General features: G+C 40.6%; 2 protein-coding genes across 4 annotated transcripts; both read left to right on the top strand.

Annotated features, from left to right (window-relative positions):
* Window positions 1-2,097: 2,097 nt before the first annotated feature.
* RB195_013422 (uncharacterized protein) lies at window positions 2,098-8,767 on the top strand (the record flags this gene model as incomplete). Of its 2 annotated transcripts, XM_064203222.1 has the most annotated exons (12): window positions 2,098-2,214; window positions 2,306-2,402; window positions 5,409-5,488; window positions 5,621-5,851; window positions 5,931-6,079; window positions 6,161-6,278; window positions 6,377-6,493; window positions 6,784-6,881; window positions 7,019-7,152; window positions 7,240-7,399; window positions 8,555-8,605; window positions 8,665-8,767. In XM_064203222.1, the coding sequence occupies 12 exons, from the start codon at window positions 2,098-2,100 to the stop codon at window positions 8,765-8,767; spliced, it is 1,455 nt and encodes a 484-aa protein (XP_064059103.1). The 2 variants fall into 2 exon arrangements, with proteins under 2 accessions (XP_064059103.1, XP_064059102.1); XM_064203221.1 differs by lacking the exon at window positions 8,555-8,605.
* Window positions 8,768-11,839: 3,072 nt separating this feature from the next.
* RB195_013421 (uncharacterized protein) lies at window positions 11,840-15,849 on the top strand (the record flags this gene model as incomplete). 2 transcript variants are annotated; one of them, XM_064203220.1, is made up of 12 exons in its annotated part: window positions 11,840-11,876; window positions 12,145-12,228; window positions 13,038-13,124; window positions 13,197-13,247; window positions 13,318-13,389; window positions 13,468-13,560; window positions 13,679-13,771; window positions 14,041-14,169; window positions 14,224-14,286; window positions 14,333-14,343; window positions 15,713-15,773; window positions 15,836-15,849. In XM_064203220.1, the coding sequence occupies 12 exons, from the start codon at window positions 11,840-11,842 to the stop codon at window positions 15,847-15,849; spliced, it is 795 nt and encodes a 264-aa protein (XP_064059100.1). The 2 variants fall into 2 exon arrangements, with proteins under 2 accessions (XP_064059100.1, XP_064059101.1); XM_064203219.1 differs by adding an exon at window positions 14,395-14,459 and having other exon boundaries at window positions 14,224-14,343.
* Between the last annotated feature and the right edge of the window lie 317 nt (window positions 15,850-16,166).

The following is a 16,166-nucleotide window of genomic DNA, read 5'->3' as shown; positions in this document are numbered from 1 at the left end:
AAATTGTGTCTCATTAATTTGCAGTGAAAACGTCAACGTTTGTAGAACAGTTCAAACATAACTATTGATCTGCTTAAGACTACTGCTGTATTTATCTTAAGGAAAAAACGAATAATGGTGTTTAGAATAGAACTTAAGAGTTGTCGGTAGCACATTCTCAACCGATTAACTGTGTACAAATCAAAAAATACTCCAGTAAATTCGACCCGGAAAGTATTTTTTTGAAGGGTGTTCGTGCCTAATTCGATTGAGATCAGCAGGAATGCGAAACAAAAAGCTACACAGGGGAGCGATATCTCTTCCGAAACTATTCTTTCCTCACAGATTGACTGAGCAGTCGGTGAAATTGTAGCGAAACCCTCAGTTAAACATCTAATTGATTTTAATAGATCGCAATTGATTGTTAGTGATCTTCCGCTAAAGCATAAGATTAGTTTTAAAACAAACTAAACGGCCCAGAAGAGAAGTGCAAAGAGTTATCTGGACTATTCCCGAGTCAAATTTCGACCTTTTAACATAAACAATTACTTATAACTACGTTAAAACTTACTCTAAAACCATCGACTTTATTATCTGTTCGCCAAACAGTGACGGTGACGAATAAATGATTGCGTAGATTAGCAAACAATGAACAGAATTAGTTTTCGTCATCAAAAAAGTTATAAAGTCAACGTTGGGTGAACAACAGTAATGGCAACCTCACAAGAATAACTTCACAGTCAGAATTTCGATCTCCACATGTACTATTTTTTAAGGGGTTTACATTCATTGATGAATTCAAAAATTCACATACATTGGAATATAATGGAGCTACAATAATTGCTAAAATATTCCAGCACAACTGGAGAGCAAGATAACAAAAAAGACGAGGACCATAAATCACAGCCAAGTAGACATGTGGAAACAATTTAGCAAAAGTTGTAAAGACAATAATGAAGAGGAAGCTGAAACGGAATGTGAAAAATCTTGAAGAGATCCGAAAAGTTCAAGGATATGTTTTGTGCTATCTGACTGGATAAGAAAAAAGGCTAACAAATGCCTGTCCTGATCATAAACAATGGAATCGTCGCTATTTTATCGAAACTAAGAAATGCTAGCGGAGGAAGTTATGAGGCAAACATATCAAGAAAATGATTCCTGAAAAAAAAATAAGAATAAAATAAAAATGAAAATGAAGGAATATTGCGGATGCATTGTGCCATTCTTCATACCAATAAAGCAACCACAAAAAAATGAGTTCGAGAAAAAATTGTACTTGAGTTATTACGGAAGAGTTACGTGAGTTTTTGTACCAGAAGAGCCATGAGAAGAAAAATTAGTTTCGAAAAAATCTGGTTCAGCGCTTTAAATAATAAAGTAGTGAGAAGGAGAAATTAAATTCAGAAAAATTACTTATTTTTCGTCGAGGACAAAAACCAGTAAGGCGAAGTACTTTACTGGTCTGACTTATCGTCTCTCGATCGAACGCAGCTCATTCGCTTGTCATTGCGTGGGTGCGCAAATGACCTTGTCCCGACTGCAGTTTAGTGATGGTCCAAGTTGGCTGCTTTACTACTGACAAGTCCACACATAACCTGATTTTCCTCTTTTCCGAACTCTCCCTCAACATGTCGTTAATGAACCGATTAGGAACCACTGAGAGTTCGTTTAACTAGTCTTGATCCTTATACACTAGCAAAAATTTTTTTGAAGATGACTCATCTCCTGAATAATTAGAATTATACAATATTTACCATCTTTATTTTTTACGTTATCCAGAAAAACTTTTAAATTTTCATTCGTTCTTTGCATGCATAGTAGTTTCCTCGCTTCCTCATTTACATTCTTTCCACACTTTGCCGAAATGCTACAATGTTTACATACATTGAATATTCCACATTACTTGTTCCACGTGGTCTATTTTTTTGTTATTCTCGGAAGACACATGCACTGATCCGATATTATGCACGATTTATGGTTTTTACAATCTCATCCTATAACATGTGGTAAACAATCACAACCACTATTGTAACCTGTAGTGAAAACGTGCTCTTCTTCCAAAGAAAAAAAAAACAAATAATCACTACAAAAAATAGCTGGCAAAGATTCTATGGCGTGATGAACGAGGATAGATCAAAAAAGTTCGTGATCATCGGTAGCGGACCCACAGCTCTCGGAGCAGCATATCGACTCCATGAATTAATCGTGAGCGGTCGGTTGCCAAATTCTACTGAAGTGAGTGAATTTCAAGCTTTAACCCGATAATCCTTATGTTTGCAGCTAACGATGGACTATTTTAATCCTTGGTGATGAATAGTGATTTAAGGTACTAGTGATCGAAAAAGAGGATGAGGTTGGAGGTTTGGCACGTTCTGTGACCGATCGACGAGGTTTCACATGGGATCTCGGTGTTCATGTTACCGGTTCGTGGATAGTATCAAATAGTTAAGTTAGGAATACTTGACATGTGAGGACGGCAGGATCCACTGTTTTAGCCAATTTCAATTTTTCCCAATTTCCTCGACCAAATATAAAGAAATGCTTATTTCTCGGTATTACCCTAAATAACCTAAATGACAAGTAGTTAGCAGAGAATGGGACTGTATACATATAATATGGAGGAAAGGTTAAGTAGATCAAGTATGGATTGACTAGTGTTTCTCCAAAGGCTTTTCTGTAATTACGGGATCTTCTCTGGCAACTATTGGGAACCTTTATGAGTAATTTCGTTAAAATTCAGCAAACCCTTACATCTATTTATTTCTTTATTTTTTATTCACGAGTAAAAAGTTATGTATGAAATTGTTGCATTTTGAGCGCACTTACTAAGTCTAGGCAGTTTAGTTGATAATGAACAAAAGACATAGTATTAGAACAATTTGTTAAGAAAAGAAGGATAAGTAGTTACATTATAAAGAATCTGTAGCTATTGTAGAGCTTCCTCCTTGCAATCTTAAGCAAAGGTTCATACGCAGTGGCCTATATGACTATATCTGCACTACACCATGCCCAAATAACAAGGAGTCTGGATGAGCGTATGAGTTGCTTATCTGATTTCCTGTATGCAATGCAGTGACGTATACATAGAAACGGATACGGGTTCAAGTTAAAGAACACTTGGACGGGAGAAAGAAATCACGTGACTCTATGGAACTATGTGTCCTAGGCTGCGACATCACAACGGAAAAGATTTTGAAGCCAATATCACGATTTCGGCGCACTGACTTAGTATTGCCGCGCGAAAGCATCTGGCAGCGTTTTGGATCCATTCCACGAGCCCAAAGATGAATCCCAAAGGGAATGATTCTGTTTTGGGCAACTATACAATGCACCAATATCAAGAAATGTTTGTCGAAAGATGTTTCGTGTTAATAGCTTTTGGAGGAACGACTTTGTAAGACAATAGTGGGTAGGTCGATTTCTTATGTGATTCTATCGGGTTGATGATTACTGAAGACTAAGTCTAAAATGCAGAAAAAGTTCGACAGTTCGCTAAACAGATCATTTCGTGATAGTGCAAAGAGGTGTCCTAAAGAAGTCTGCTTTGACTTTAGCGATCGCGAAATCAATGCCAGCTAACAATATCTGTCTGTCAACTCTTGATTTACTGTACTTTCTATGTCAATAAACGTGCAACCAGGGCTTGAACTAGAGCCTAGTTTGTCACCATCTCAATCTGTTTCTACAGCAGTTCTCCCAAATCTTATGCAGTTCAGAAGAACATTGAGATCGCCTCCGTCACGAATCAGAATCAAATAGCACTGAAATTGCCCAATATTCTAAAACGTTCCCCCTCCCATACCCTTCCCACATACATTCTTAGGACAACAGGAATTTGATGCCGTTGTAGATATTAGTTCCTGTCCACTTACACAAGGACTATTAAAAGTTATAAATTGCTACAGACGGAGAAAGTGTAATCCAAGCATCGCACTGAAATAGCGCTCAGTCATTTGGGAAATCCGTGAGCTTTATAAGTCAAAAAATAGCAGATGATCTACTTGCTGATACTAATTACCTCACATTATGTCACTTCCAATATAGCTTCCTTTATCATTCTTCCACTGTAATTTCTAGCACAAAATTAACAACTTAATCGGGTGTGGATGAGTATCAGTTAATGAACGCATTTCCCACGCTTCACTGCAACCCGCTTCAAAACAGAGTTACTCGTGGGTCCTGTCTTCTACCTTCTTAGAAAAACACACAAGTTGACCTCTGACAGCGAGCTTGCCTCTAAAGATCTCTCAACGTTCAAGGTGAGACCTATCATCAGCCACGTAGGAGGCCCTACAGACAGATCGCTTGGTTCATAAGCTTAATGCTGCTTCAGCTTCTGAAATTTCTGCCAGCTCATTAAACGAACACCCGTACGTTTCTGTTTTTAATAACTGATGTGTAATGGAGCCTTTCGTTGTTTGTGCAGTGTACAGGAATCTCCTATACAGTGGATTCTTGATCTTTTAACTGAACATCAGAGTCCAATCAACTTGTTTGCCTTTTTCGGTGAACAACTGATGATTGCACTGAGAAAATGCCTCAAATGCACAGTTTTTAGATGGTAGGGCAACTATTTTGCACAAATCAGGTGTCTTGCCATGGGGCAACGATTGGCGCCTACGTTCACCATTGGCTTCATGGCTAAAAATGAGGCGTCGATTTCGAAAATACGCTCATTTGCTGCTTTGCTCTTTTTGAGAGGTTTCGCTGTGGTTACATGATAGATCGGAGATTCGATTCCGCCCTAGTGCTAACCAAGCCTTTCTCTACCCGGGGTCGATAAATTGGTACCAGACGTGTCTAGGAGGATAAAAACACTAACTTGATACATTGGCCAGCTCTGGCAAATCATAGTAATGGTTAGTCACGCGTTTATGAAGTTCAAGCTATTCCGAATTGAATTGAATGGATCTCAAGCGGATTGATTAACGCCAGACACTTAATCCTTTATCTTTCAACTCATTACCTTCTGCTCATCCAACCTAATTTAAGAGGTCGGTTGCGGGAAATATTTTCCGCACCTCGTTTGCACTGGAAGAGAGGAAAAACAATAATCGTTCGAGCTTGGTTTGAAAGTCGCTTTACCACGGTGTCTGAGGAAAAAAAGCTTGAAGGATCTGTTGCGAGTGTGATGCTCTTTGCTGACAATCTTAAGCAAAGACCCATACGTAATCGCCTCTGTGAACGCATTCGCGCTATACCGGAGTGCAAAATATGTAGCATATAGCAGGGAAGGTGACAGCATGTGTACATGTAAAATAACTACTGATTTACTTTATATTTCTTTCTTCTGAGTATTACTGTTAAAGACATCTTATTCGATTTTTTTTTTGGATTTGAAATATCAGGAAGTTTTCATATAAGAGTTGATACATGTTTCAATTCTTATGTCCTATTGCAGTTATTTGCATTATTAAGTTTATTTACAGGGTTTTCTAAATATCAGAAATTCACAAATGTCATTAACCGGGCAGTGAGTCAGTGGAACAATGTGCCAAGATGTGTAAAGGTGAGCGTGGATATTACATATTTGGAACATTAATCCCTCCTTACAGAACATTTCTACTTTTGCCAGTGTTCTTGATTTCTTTTTTTTAAATAAAGGTATTCTTTGCTCCATAAAATTTTTTCTTTTTTACAGGCTTACATGAGGCATATAATAAAGAACGATGATAATGTGGAGGCGAATTACATTCCCTATCCAGTACAGGATTCCATACCGTACTTCCCTGCGGGCATTAAAATGCAGTGTTTACATGAGATCTCGTCTACTTCCACGGCTACGGATCTAGCTAGAAATTTTGACGAGTTCACTTTATACACTTTCGGACCTACCCTTCAAAAAGTATTCATCAAACCATATAATGAGAAGGTTCTGCACCATTTCAAAAGGATTTTTTTTGGACATTTTGCCCTATAATGTGCTACAGCAAGATTAGTTTGTGAAATAGGTGTGGACAGTGTCATTGGCCGAAATGAACTGTGCATGGGTGGAGAACAGAGTACCTCGGACAAGTATCGAGGATTTGAAGAGAAGATGTCAACTAACTCGCGGTGAGCTTGACGAAGAAGAGAATAAGAAGGCCAAGTCAATGTTTAGGTGAACCATTTTAGTTAGTAACTTTTTAAAGCTGTAGGAAAAACATAGAATATCTATGACTTTTTAAAATTTGCGTTAAAGGTATCCACGAGACTTCCGAGGTATAGGAGAACTTTGGAAGACAGTCGCTTCTGAATTACCAGCTCATTGGTTCCGATTAGGTTGTCCAGTTATAGGAATTGATCCACGAAAGAAAGAGGTGTGCAACATTGGTGGATTGGATTCCTGAGCTTCGTTTTTTCCTGTGAACCTTCTTGTTTTGCGTATATTTTATTTCTTTATTTCTATTTTGTTTAGGTTTTGCTAGGTAACGGATACGTGATTGGGTATGATTATGTGATTTCAACGATGCCAATTGTGGAATTAGGGCGAATGTCCGGTCTCTGCCCAAAAATTAACCTCCGCCATTCGAAGGTACACAGGTTTTTCCAGTTTTTTTTTTTTCAGCAAACATGCTTGACCTTATTCCATCTTTTCAGGGATTAGGGTAGACTGACATTGCGTTTTTGACGTCAATAACGTCGGCGGAAATTTCACAAGTTGAGAGATCGAAAAAATGACTTATGCTGCTCTGATTTTTTGTGGGCATTACAAGTTCCATGTATACAGTGATAATACCCAGTTCATGTCCAGCTTGTCTAATTTTAAGGGGAAATGAAATTTTGGATGTGGAATTGATGACGTAAGAATATATTCTTATCTAGGTGGTCCTTGTTGGAATTGGAATGCGACGACCACAGCCAGAATTTACTGAACAACTATCATGGCTTTATTTCCCGCAACCTGATATTATTTTCTACAGGTGACTCAGAGACTCTACATATGTTTTGAGATAGTTTCAGTAACACAACATAGTACTAATTATCGCAAAATTCTCTAGGTGATATTATCTAATGTAGGATCGTTTTCTATACCCTTTCATGTGAATTTTTTTTGAAGGTGCACCTTTATGTCGAATTTCAACGAACGTCTCACTCCCAACGCGGCATTGTTTTGGTCGGTGCTTGTAGAAATCGGGATGGCAATCGATGAACCCGTAGATAAAGACACTATTATTGAGTCAACAATTAGAGGTAGAAATCCTAGCAAGCGTTTTTGAAAAGTTTTTTTCAAAAAGAAAAAAGAAAGGTGCTTTCATTTGCTTTTGGTATTCATTTCAGATCTCATCGAACATGGAATCATCTACCCTACAAATAGGATTGAGTCAAAATGGTTACATGTACTACCTTATGGCTATCCAATCCCCACACTAAACAGGGATGAAGAGCTGAAGAACGTTCACAGAACACTTGAAAATGAGCATATTTATTCACGTGGGAGGTAAGAAGACTCTCTAGATGTCGAGAAAAATCAGATCAGAGACGGCCATGGTTCAGCTGTTATCAGTTTTCTTAGATCGGTTGAGAGAAGCTAAAGTGTCTCTATGGGGGATTTCCGAGAAACTTATATTGTTAGACTTCTTTTTGTAAAAAAGTATCCTGTTGCTGCTCAAAGTCATCACTCCACGAATCTGGCGTGGTATGGATGTCCGTTGGAATATACATATGTCAAGTCGTAGATTGTGAGTATAGAGGTAGTTCCGCTCATCTCTCTCCATCACTGTAAACAGACGGTTCCGGAACGCTGTTTCTTCCGACGTCCTCTATTTTAGCGCACCACCCTTGCGCCCTGCCTCCGCCTGCGATTCGTCAAAAATCCATTCGGACACCCCAAAGAGCAATTTATTTCATTCGACGAATCGCAGGCGGGGGGAGGCGCAAGGGTGGCGCGTTGCAGTAAAGGATGTCATAAGGAATTCCGAAGCCGTCTGTTTACAGTGATGCAGGGAGAGACGAGCGGAACCCCCTGTATTCATAATCTACAACCCGATATTGGTATACTTCAACGAAAATCTATACCACGCTAGACTCGTGGGGTGATGTATTTGATGGCAGCTACCACGAATCTGATGTGACGGGGGAAAAGCTAGAGATGGGGTTGCAGAGTCTGGGATTCCATTATTCAAGGTGGTTTTGCTCATCTCTCTCTAACCTTTGTAAAAAAACGTTGTGGAATATACAGCATTTTTGGCATTTAGCATTTTTTCACCAGCCTATTCAAGTGAACCTAATAAATAAGCCAGTAAAGGGACGCGGATGTGTACATAAAGGAGCGTTCTAACGTTCTTCTTAGGTACTAAAGCGGTTCCCAGGGGTCTTTTACGTCAACTAGAGAGAGAAACGAGAAGAACCACGCCGGAATCCGCAGTCTGCATCCCCAACTCTAGTTTTTCCGCGGATTCCCTCACTACAACAAATTCGTGGTATGCTGCCTCTAATTAAACGGTTATATATACATACAAATTAAATCAAATTAAATTAAATTAAATTAAATGTTATCTCTCTTGAAGCTACACTAAGAAAAACTGTGTGTGCCGCATCTTTTGTGTAAAATCCTAAATTTCATGTCATAAATAACGAATAGTTATTAGTTCAGAACGACTAATCTCAGAGAGAAAAGCATGCTAATGTTTCGAAGATGTCCGGTGTAATTCTTCTTTCATCCCTAATTGGTTGGGCGCGTTTCCATTTAAATGTATAATCCAGATTTGGAAGTTGGCGATACGAGGTTGCAAACCAGGACCACAGCTTCACTATGGGTATAGACGTTGTGGACAAGATTCTCTATGGAACGGATGAAACTGTTTGATTTTGCACGATATAAAAACATTGTGTTATGATGGATTTTTTATTTTCCATTTTTTTTTGGTTTTTTATCACATGTTTTTTTCATGAAAGGAAGTAATCATCAAATCAAATAATGAATGATCTTCTTCTGCTCTCGATCCCGAATGTGTTGAAGCGCAAAACTCAAAACAAAACTTTTAAAATTCTTCACTATTACTTCACTCGAACTCAGTCTCCTCTCTGTACTTCAACAATCGAAAGTGATCTGGGCTCCCATACCTGACGCCGACTATAGCCTAACACTAACGACGAGTTGCGAAGGTTAATCTGCGACCAGTGTAGAGAACGGAGAGGACCCATTGATGACAATAACTTAAACGTTCCATTTACCTCAGCTGCGGTGCACTTCAACGGTAGAATTTAATCTGTTCAGGGTCTCCTCTCATGCAGTTTTCAGGCGTGAGTACGTTTGAGAACAGTGATATTTTGCAGTTTCATTCTCACTTGCTCGCAAAGAAGAACCAATAGCCAGCACTCTCTTCTCCGGCTTTTTTCACTTTAATTTCTGCTAGGCAGTGGCATAGATAAGTAGCTACATAACACTTCTCCAAAATGCCCCTCGTTTCGCCGTATTCTCAGTACTCAGATGCGACCAATAATTAAGTTGTGTGGGAGAACCAACGGATCGGATCTCGCCGTTCCTTAATAAAACTGTGAGTCAAATTTTGCCTAAAATACCATCTTACTTGTCGAACACGCACCATTTCCTTGAACAGTTACGCAATGCAAGAGTTGAGAGCAACTGTGTAATAGAGTCCTTTGATGTGACCTCACTCTACATGAATGTAAAAAACAGTGAGGCGCTGCAAGCTCTCTCTGAGATCATAAATTTACATGGCAACAACTTGGAAAAATATGGGCTTAGTAAAACTCGCGCAATAACACTTATCAAGGTATGCCTGAAATGTAATATCTTCAGGTGATCAGGAAATTATTTCGCACAACTGAGAGGGCCAGCAATGGGTCAAAGACTAGCACCAGTACTGGCGATCTGTTTCATGAGCAGAATCGAAAAACCAGTGCTTTCGCGTAGACCAATAATGTATTGCAGATGTATTGGCGACTGTTGCATCATCACATTAACACACCCCGAAATGGACGAGTGTTTCCGAATACTCAACCAACAATCGCAACACATAAGACTCACACGAAAAATCCCAAAAGAAGGATGTCTTCCATACCTCAACACACAAGTGCTTCAAATGGCATTATTAGGGTAAAGTGTTATCACAAAAAATGTTCCAAGAACATCTTATTGCACGCCAAATCTGCACATCCGAATGCAGCTAAACGTGCACTGAATCGTGATATGTTTAAAGCCGCCAGTGGAATATACCCTGGTAAACAGGAACGACACGAATCAAGAAGGCTAGCTATGAAAATCGCATGTGCTAATGGCCGAAGAACCCGCACTGTAAACAGCAATGTTCCTCGCGGAATCAAACTCTTTCGATTTCTCTTTGTCTTCCTTTTATCTGTGACAGTGTCGGTGCCACTGTTCGACGCAGCATTGTTCAAGCACAATTACAAGATGACGTGATCTTGGTGAATATTCCAAATGCAAATATCAAAAGCCAGCTTGTTAGAAACAGATTATACGATAGATACTGCATCTGTGGAAGATGTGTTATTTGTCCTTACGGCAAAACAGGCGACTGCGCACAAATGGGGGTAATATATGAGTGCTTGATGTGGAATGCAACTTACATTGAGGAGACCGGTAGGAATGTTGGAGTGAGAATTAATGAATATATCGCAGGAAAACGAAAACGAAACGAAAACGACGATGAAAAGGCTTGATAAAGCCACTAGGAAAGCGTTGGAGGCAGTTTGGATTCTTGAAAGAAACCCTTCAGTGAATAATAGGAATTATTGCTTGTCGAGGGCGGGTGTGGTGTAGCGGTTAGAGGTTCCGCTTCCTGCACGATCGATCGGAGGTTCGAATCCGCCCTAGTGCTCACCAAGCCTTTCATCCTTTCGGGGTCGATAAATTGGTACCAGACTTGTCTGGGAGGATAAAAGCACTGACTTGACACATCGGCTAGCCACCGCAAGTCATTGTATAGGCCAGATACACGTTCGTAAACCTCAAACGATTCTGAATTGAAGTGAACGTGGGGGCGCATCCCAAGCGGATTGATTAACGCCAGAAACTTTATCCTTTTATTGCTTGTCGATAACGAATGAGTTCTTGCAACTTGTACCGCTCTGTGACCTATACCTGCCTGATGTCGCTGGTACACTAACAAGTGTACTGTGTAACAAGTGCGTGCTACTAGCCGCACCACATCCGGTGGAACAACACGTAAGACTACTTTCAATGTAGACGAGTTCTGTTTTCAATATCTTGAACGATTATCAAAACACTTACCCAGGGTAGTGTGACACTTGACGGAATAACGTAGCGTTGCTCCAGTCATCCCCTATTTAGGTCTCCGAAGACGGCGAAAAAGCCGAAACTTCAGACAAAGAAAAAGTTCCATCTAAAAACTTCGCAGGCACACTACTACAAAATATAGACAGAATGTGCCGAGGTTTCAAGACAAGAGAACGTTTGAACTACTCTCAGTACTCACATTGGGTGCATCATAAAATGCACCCAAAACTAGGTACTTGTACGTGTGGTGTGCTAAGTGGACGATTAGCAAGATCAGGCGATGTTGACTTTGCTCCATGAATAGGGATCTATTCATGGAAGAAAGTCAACATCGTAATAAACTGCCTTTATTGTTTCTGCTTCAGAAAAGGTAAAAAAAAACGCAGTCGTGACTAGAATACATAGGAAACAAATAGAACAGGTTGGATTTAAACCACGATTCAACCAAAAAAGGAATCACTGTCTTGATGACGCGAAAACTTCTAGTACTGCACTTTCACCATCCAACTTTTGGAACTTGTAAATTAATTATGAAAGACGTGTCCGACATGATTTACCTTCAGTTTTGTGAACAAACTTATTTATTTTGTGTTCGTCCTTCCACAGGTATGGTCCATTCGTTATTCTATTGTTACCAAGACCACTTGGTGATTCAAAATGGAAACTCTGAGAACGGATAGCGAACACGATTACGGTAGGTTAAGCAGTTTCTTGTGGTCCATCTTCTTCTTCTTCTCCACCGTTTTCCTTCGTTTAATGGTGGGGTCCATTTTTTTTCTGGTTAAATACAATTCCCCTGTCGTGTCCTTGATTAGTGTGAATGTTAGCTGTATGCTATACTAGCCGTCGTTGTCTTTGGTTACGAGCCAGTATCCGCTACAGGTACAGGTTGAAAAGGTTATGTGACAAGTTCTATATATCATTAGTGTTCTGACATCTTTAATTGCGAATTGGGATTTCAGATGATACTTCTGAAACGACATTATCTCTATACGCTTTGGCGCCTACGGAAACCTACGTTGACAGTGAAGATCTGGAGTCGTTTGGTAGGTTTTGCTCTGGCTGCGAAGAGTCTCTACATCTATTGGTAGACTGTGAGCTGTAGTGAATATCTCTATATCTCTGTTACGTCCACAATAAATACCTATCTGCATTGAAATCATCATTTCTGTCGTTCCCATCGCTAATGTTGGTCGAAGCCGTCAGTGATGGTAGACCATGGTAGCTAAGTGGTGTTTAGCTAGACCCTGGACCAAGGATTCTGCTTTGCAGTACAATATGCATGCGGTTAAAGGCATCACTCCACGAATCTGAGGTGGTACGGATTTCAGGTGGAGTATTCGTATACGGGATGGGAGACCATGGGGGGGGGGGGGGGGGTGATTCTGTCCATTTTTCCCTAAATGCCGTAAAAAACGACCCGGAAGATATGGCTCCAGGCGTACTGGCGCACTACTTTCTACAGGGAGTTCGACTGGAGCGCGCCAGCCTTGTGCATGCGCCGCATCTTCCGGGCCGTTTTGTGCGGCAATTAGAAAGAAATGGACGGAATCACCCCCTCTCCATAGTCTCCCATCCCGTATACGAATACTCCACCTGGAATCCGCACCACCTCGGATTCGTGGGATGATGCCTTTAACAAAAGAGCGGTGCGGTTCAACGGTCGCAGGTAACTTTGTAAAACAGCTTGGTGGCTGACTAGATCCCAACTTACTAATAGGATTGAGATAGGGTCTAGCGTGCAAACGACTACTGCGGCGGAATGTGAGAAGTAGATTGAGAATTTTCACTGCTCTGTAAGTAGAGTGCGTGACGTTGGCTTTTGCAACCTTGACTTATGTCTGTACTTTTGCAGAGGAATTATCATATTCGGACATGGAAGCGAATTCCTGGGCGGGTTACGACTACGACTACGCCTATCCACGGCAATATTTGACAGACAGTGAGTTGTCAGCTTTTTATATAAAAATGAGTAAACATTTTCGAACTTTCGTCCGGAAATATGATAATTTAGGAACAGCAGAGTGTAGGGATCTCCATCAGTCCAGCGGATCTGATAGTTTAGGTAGTGGTGGTTGCCTTTAGATAGTTTACTTCGAAATGTTTATGAGTACAACAAATGAAGATGAACATAGATGAATCAAAAGAATATAACGATGCAGTTCCATCTGAAATAACAGATGAAGAGAAGGCGCTCAAGACGGCATGTTAGTTGTCTCAACATTTGCAGCAGCTATAATGATATGCTCCACTTAAACAATATAGTCTAGTCATATCATATTTAGCGTCATGCATTGATTTGGACACGGCGCTCTCAGAGAGTTCAATCTATTCGGAGTATACACCAGCGCCAAGCGAGACGAATGTCGAAATAGAATGTGAGTGATTTCCGGAAGGCAAAGACTCCTGATATGTTTTAAGATCCTACGGATTCGGTTCTTTTATGGTCATCCACGATGTGAAATGGCTTCTCCATCTAAGTTTCGCCTGATTCAGATGACATCATTGCTGAAGCGTCTCCTATGAGTACAGCTGTGAGTGGAAACGTCTCTTGGTACAGCTTACCAAAAACCGATGCGGAGATTGAAGGTGTGTTTAGCGAGCGGAACAACGTGGATCAGAGTTTGTCTCTATTAAGAAATAGTCGTCGCTGATCACTTTCGGCAAACGTCGGGATTGGCATCCAACCTTTCTGACTCACCTTCCCATCAATACAATCGATAGCAATCGCTTCGCTGTCAATAACAGCAGTTTCCCTGTTATAGATCGAATTTTCGGAGCATCAAAATCCGTGTCCAACGCAGACGCAGCACCTCATCTCGCTCAGCAAGGACTGGACTAATTTCCACTATTTACAGTGCAAGCTCCTCTCTACATTGGTGGCGCACGAGTAGTAGACTCCATTGAGTGCTTGAACATGCTCTCTGAAGCTAAGCTCATCCCAGTCGAGGACTTGGGCAATCCTACAATTAATTATCTTGGCTCTTGTGAGCATTTATAGGTCTGGTCCGTTACAAATCGATAAGATGTCCATTGCTTAGGTCCAATGAAAACGCCTAGTGAAATAGAAGAGGAAAAGTACGAGTATTCCTATTATTCTGATGGTCCATCGGAGACAAACGTCAGTATGGATGGAATCCATATGTTCAGCGACATTGACGGCAAGTTTTTGCTTTCTGTTTCCAGTAAGTGATGATACAAAATATGTTCAGGGGAAAACGACCTGAAACGAGGTCTAGCTGCTAGGCGGCTGCGCAAACGACAAAGTCGTCTTGTTGTCTGTACAGGCTACACGCACCGCACAACTATTTCCGAGATGGAAAATAATATCGCTCGATTTTCATTTCTACTTCTTCTATATTTTCAGTTGCTTCTTGTTCGCGTTTTTTTATATCTTTTGCTGTACACTCTCTCCTTGTTGTGATAATAGTCCGACCAACTTGCTTGGGAAGAGCCTCCTATAATGACTTGGTAGCATTCCTACAACTCTCTTATTCGCCTCAAAAATGTCAGATGAGAACGTTAAAGTGCACATCAGAACTTCCTCCTAAGATCATCAAATGGCCCAACACAAGGAAGGAGGGTGCATACAAACATACACAACGAGGCTTTAGGGGGGGGGGGGGGGGTGCAGAAAAAGATTTGTAGAACGTTGAAATCAGAATCTCACAATATTACGTTGCATGCCGTAAAAGGTAAAAAAGATCACGCGGTACGTGTAGTCAGCACAGCAATGCACATACATGACGCCTAATAGGCACCTACGCTAGGTTTGTAATTTATAATTTATCTCAGGATTGAGATGAAACCACAGGTTCGAGAGCGAGTAAAACTAGAGAGAGTGCCATCTCGATCCTAACCGCTTGCTCCAACCACCAACTGCTTAAGTCCGTTTTGACTTCGTTAGCGATCAGAAGAATCTTAAAGGCAGAAAAATGATGCCGTGCGAAAACCCCCAATAAAACATAGAGTTATAAATTACGGAAACGAGAGTGGCTCACTTCATTCTCCTCTTTTCGTCGTAAAAAACGGCTTGCAAGACGGATTGTTCCGTGAGAAGTCAGTTGCAAGAGACAACCTTTGTGCACCCACCGAGTCCACGAGGGAGAGGTCGAAGATCTACGATACCTCCTTGCCAACCTAGTGAAGTTAAAACGATGGTCGATTTGCTCTTGCTACGAAAGCTGAGGGGATTGGAGCTTGTATGAGCCGCGTTCTAACGCTCCTCGGAAAAACCATCGTAAAAAACCGCTTTAGTTCCTAGCGGTCTCCACGCAATTTTTTTTACGATAATTAAGCGAATGGGGGCAGCTGAGCTTGTTTCCGTAATCTTCAACCTGAACTCGACGTTTTCCTAGCAGTCTCCGCACTACTTCAATTTCGTGAAACGCTGTCTTCAAAAAAGCTGATAATTTTCCAAGAGTAAATTAACGTAAGGGTCTTCTAAGATTTCTCAAGACTTCTTGGTCCCTTCAAAAGAAGCAGCAAGACTGGACGTTAGGCCGACCCTATACTTAGCTACGCATTTAGAATCGGACTACAAAGCTGCATCACAAGTTCCTGACATTGATTCGTTGCGTGTTGAAACATGGTATAAGTTTGTGAACCTCGTTTATCATCTATCCATCCCTTTTTAATATTCTTTTTTTTCAGAAATTCGTTTTTGAAGGAGCAATAGTTCAAGTGCACTTACTTGTTTCGTAGATTTCTCGTAGTGTTTTTGAATAAACGCTTTACGAAATAAATGGTTTTGCAGAATGATATCTTGTTTTTTGCCACATATGGATGGATAATCATAAGTAAAAGATGCGCTTTCATCTCGCACAAGCTTCTGTTGTGCTGAAACTCTTGGGATCTCAGTTCAAATCCAGTGAATGAAGGCGCTTCAGTTGAAGTTTAATGTAGTTGGGGAGATGACCTCATGTTACCAAGGAAGGAAACGTTAAATGAAGCACGAAGAGTTAGGAAAACAGGTACACCCGTA

This window comes from Necator americanus, chromosome V (assembly GCF_031761385.1).
Source record: "Necator americanus strain Aroian chromosome V, whole genome shotgun sequence".
In the NCBI taxonomy this organism is placed as follows: Eukaryota; Metazoa; Nematoda; class Chromadorea; order Rhabditida; family Ancylostomatidae; genus Necator; species Necator americanus.
This window is presented reverse-complemented; position numbering and strand designations above follow the sequence as displayed.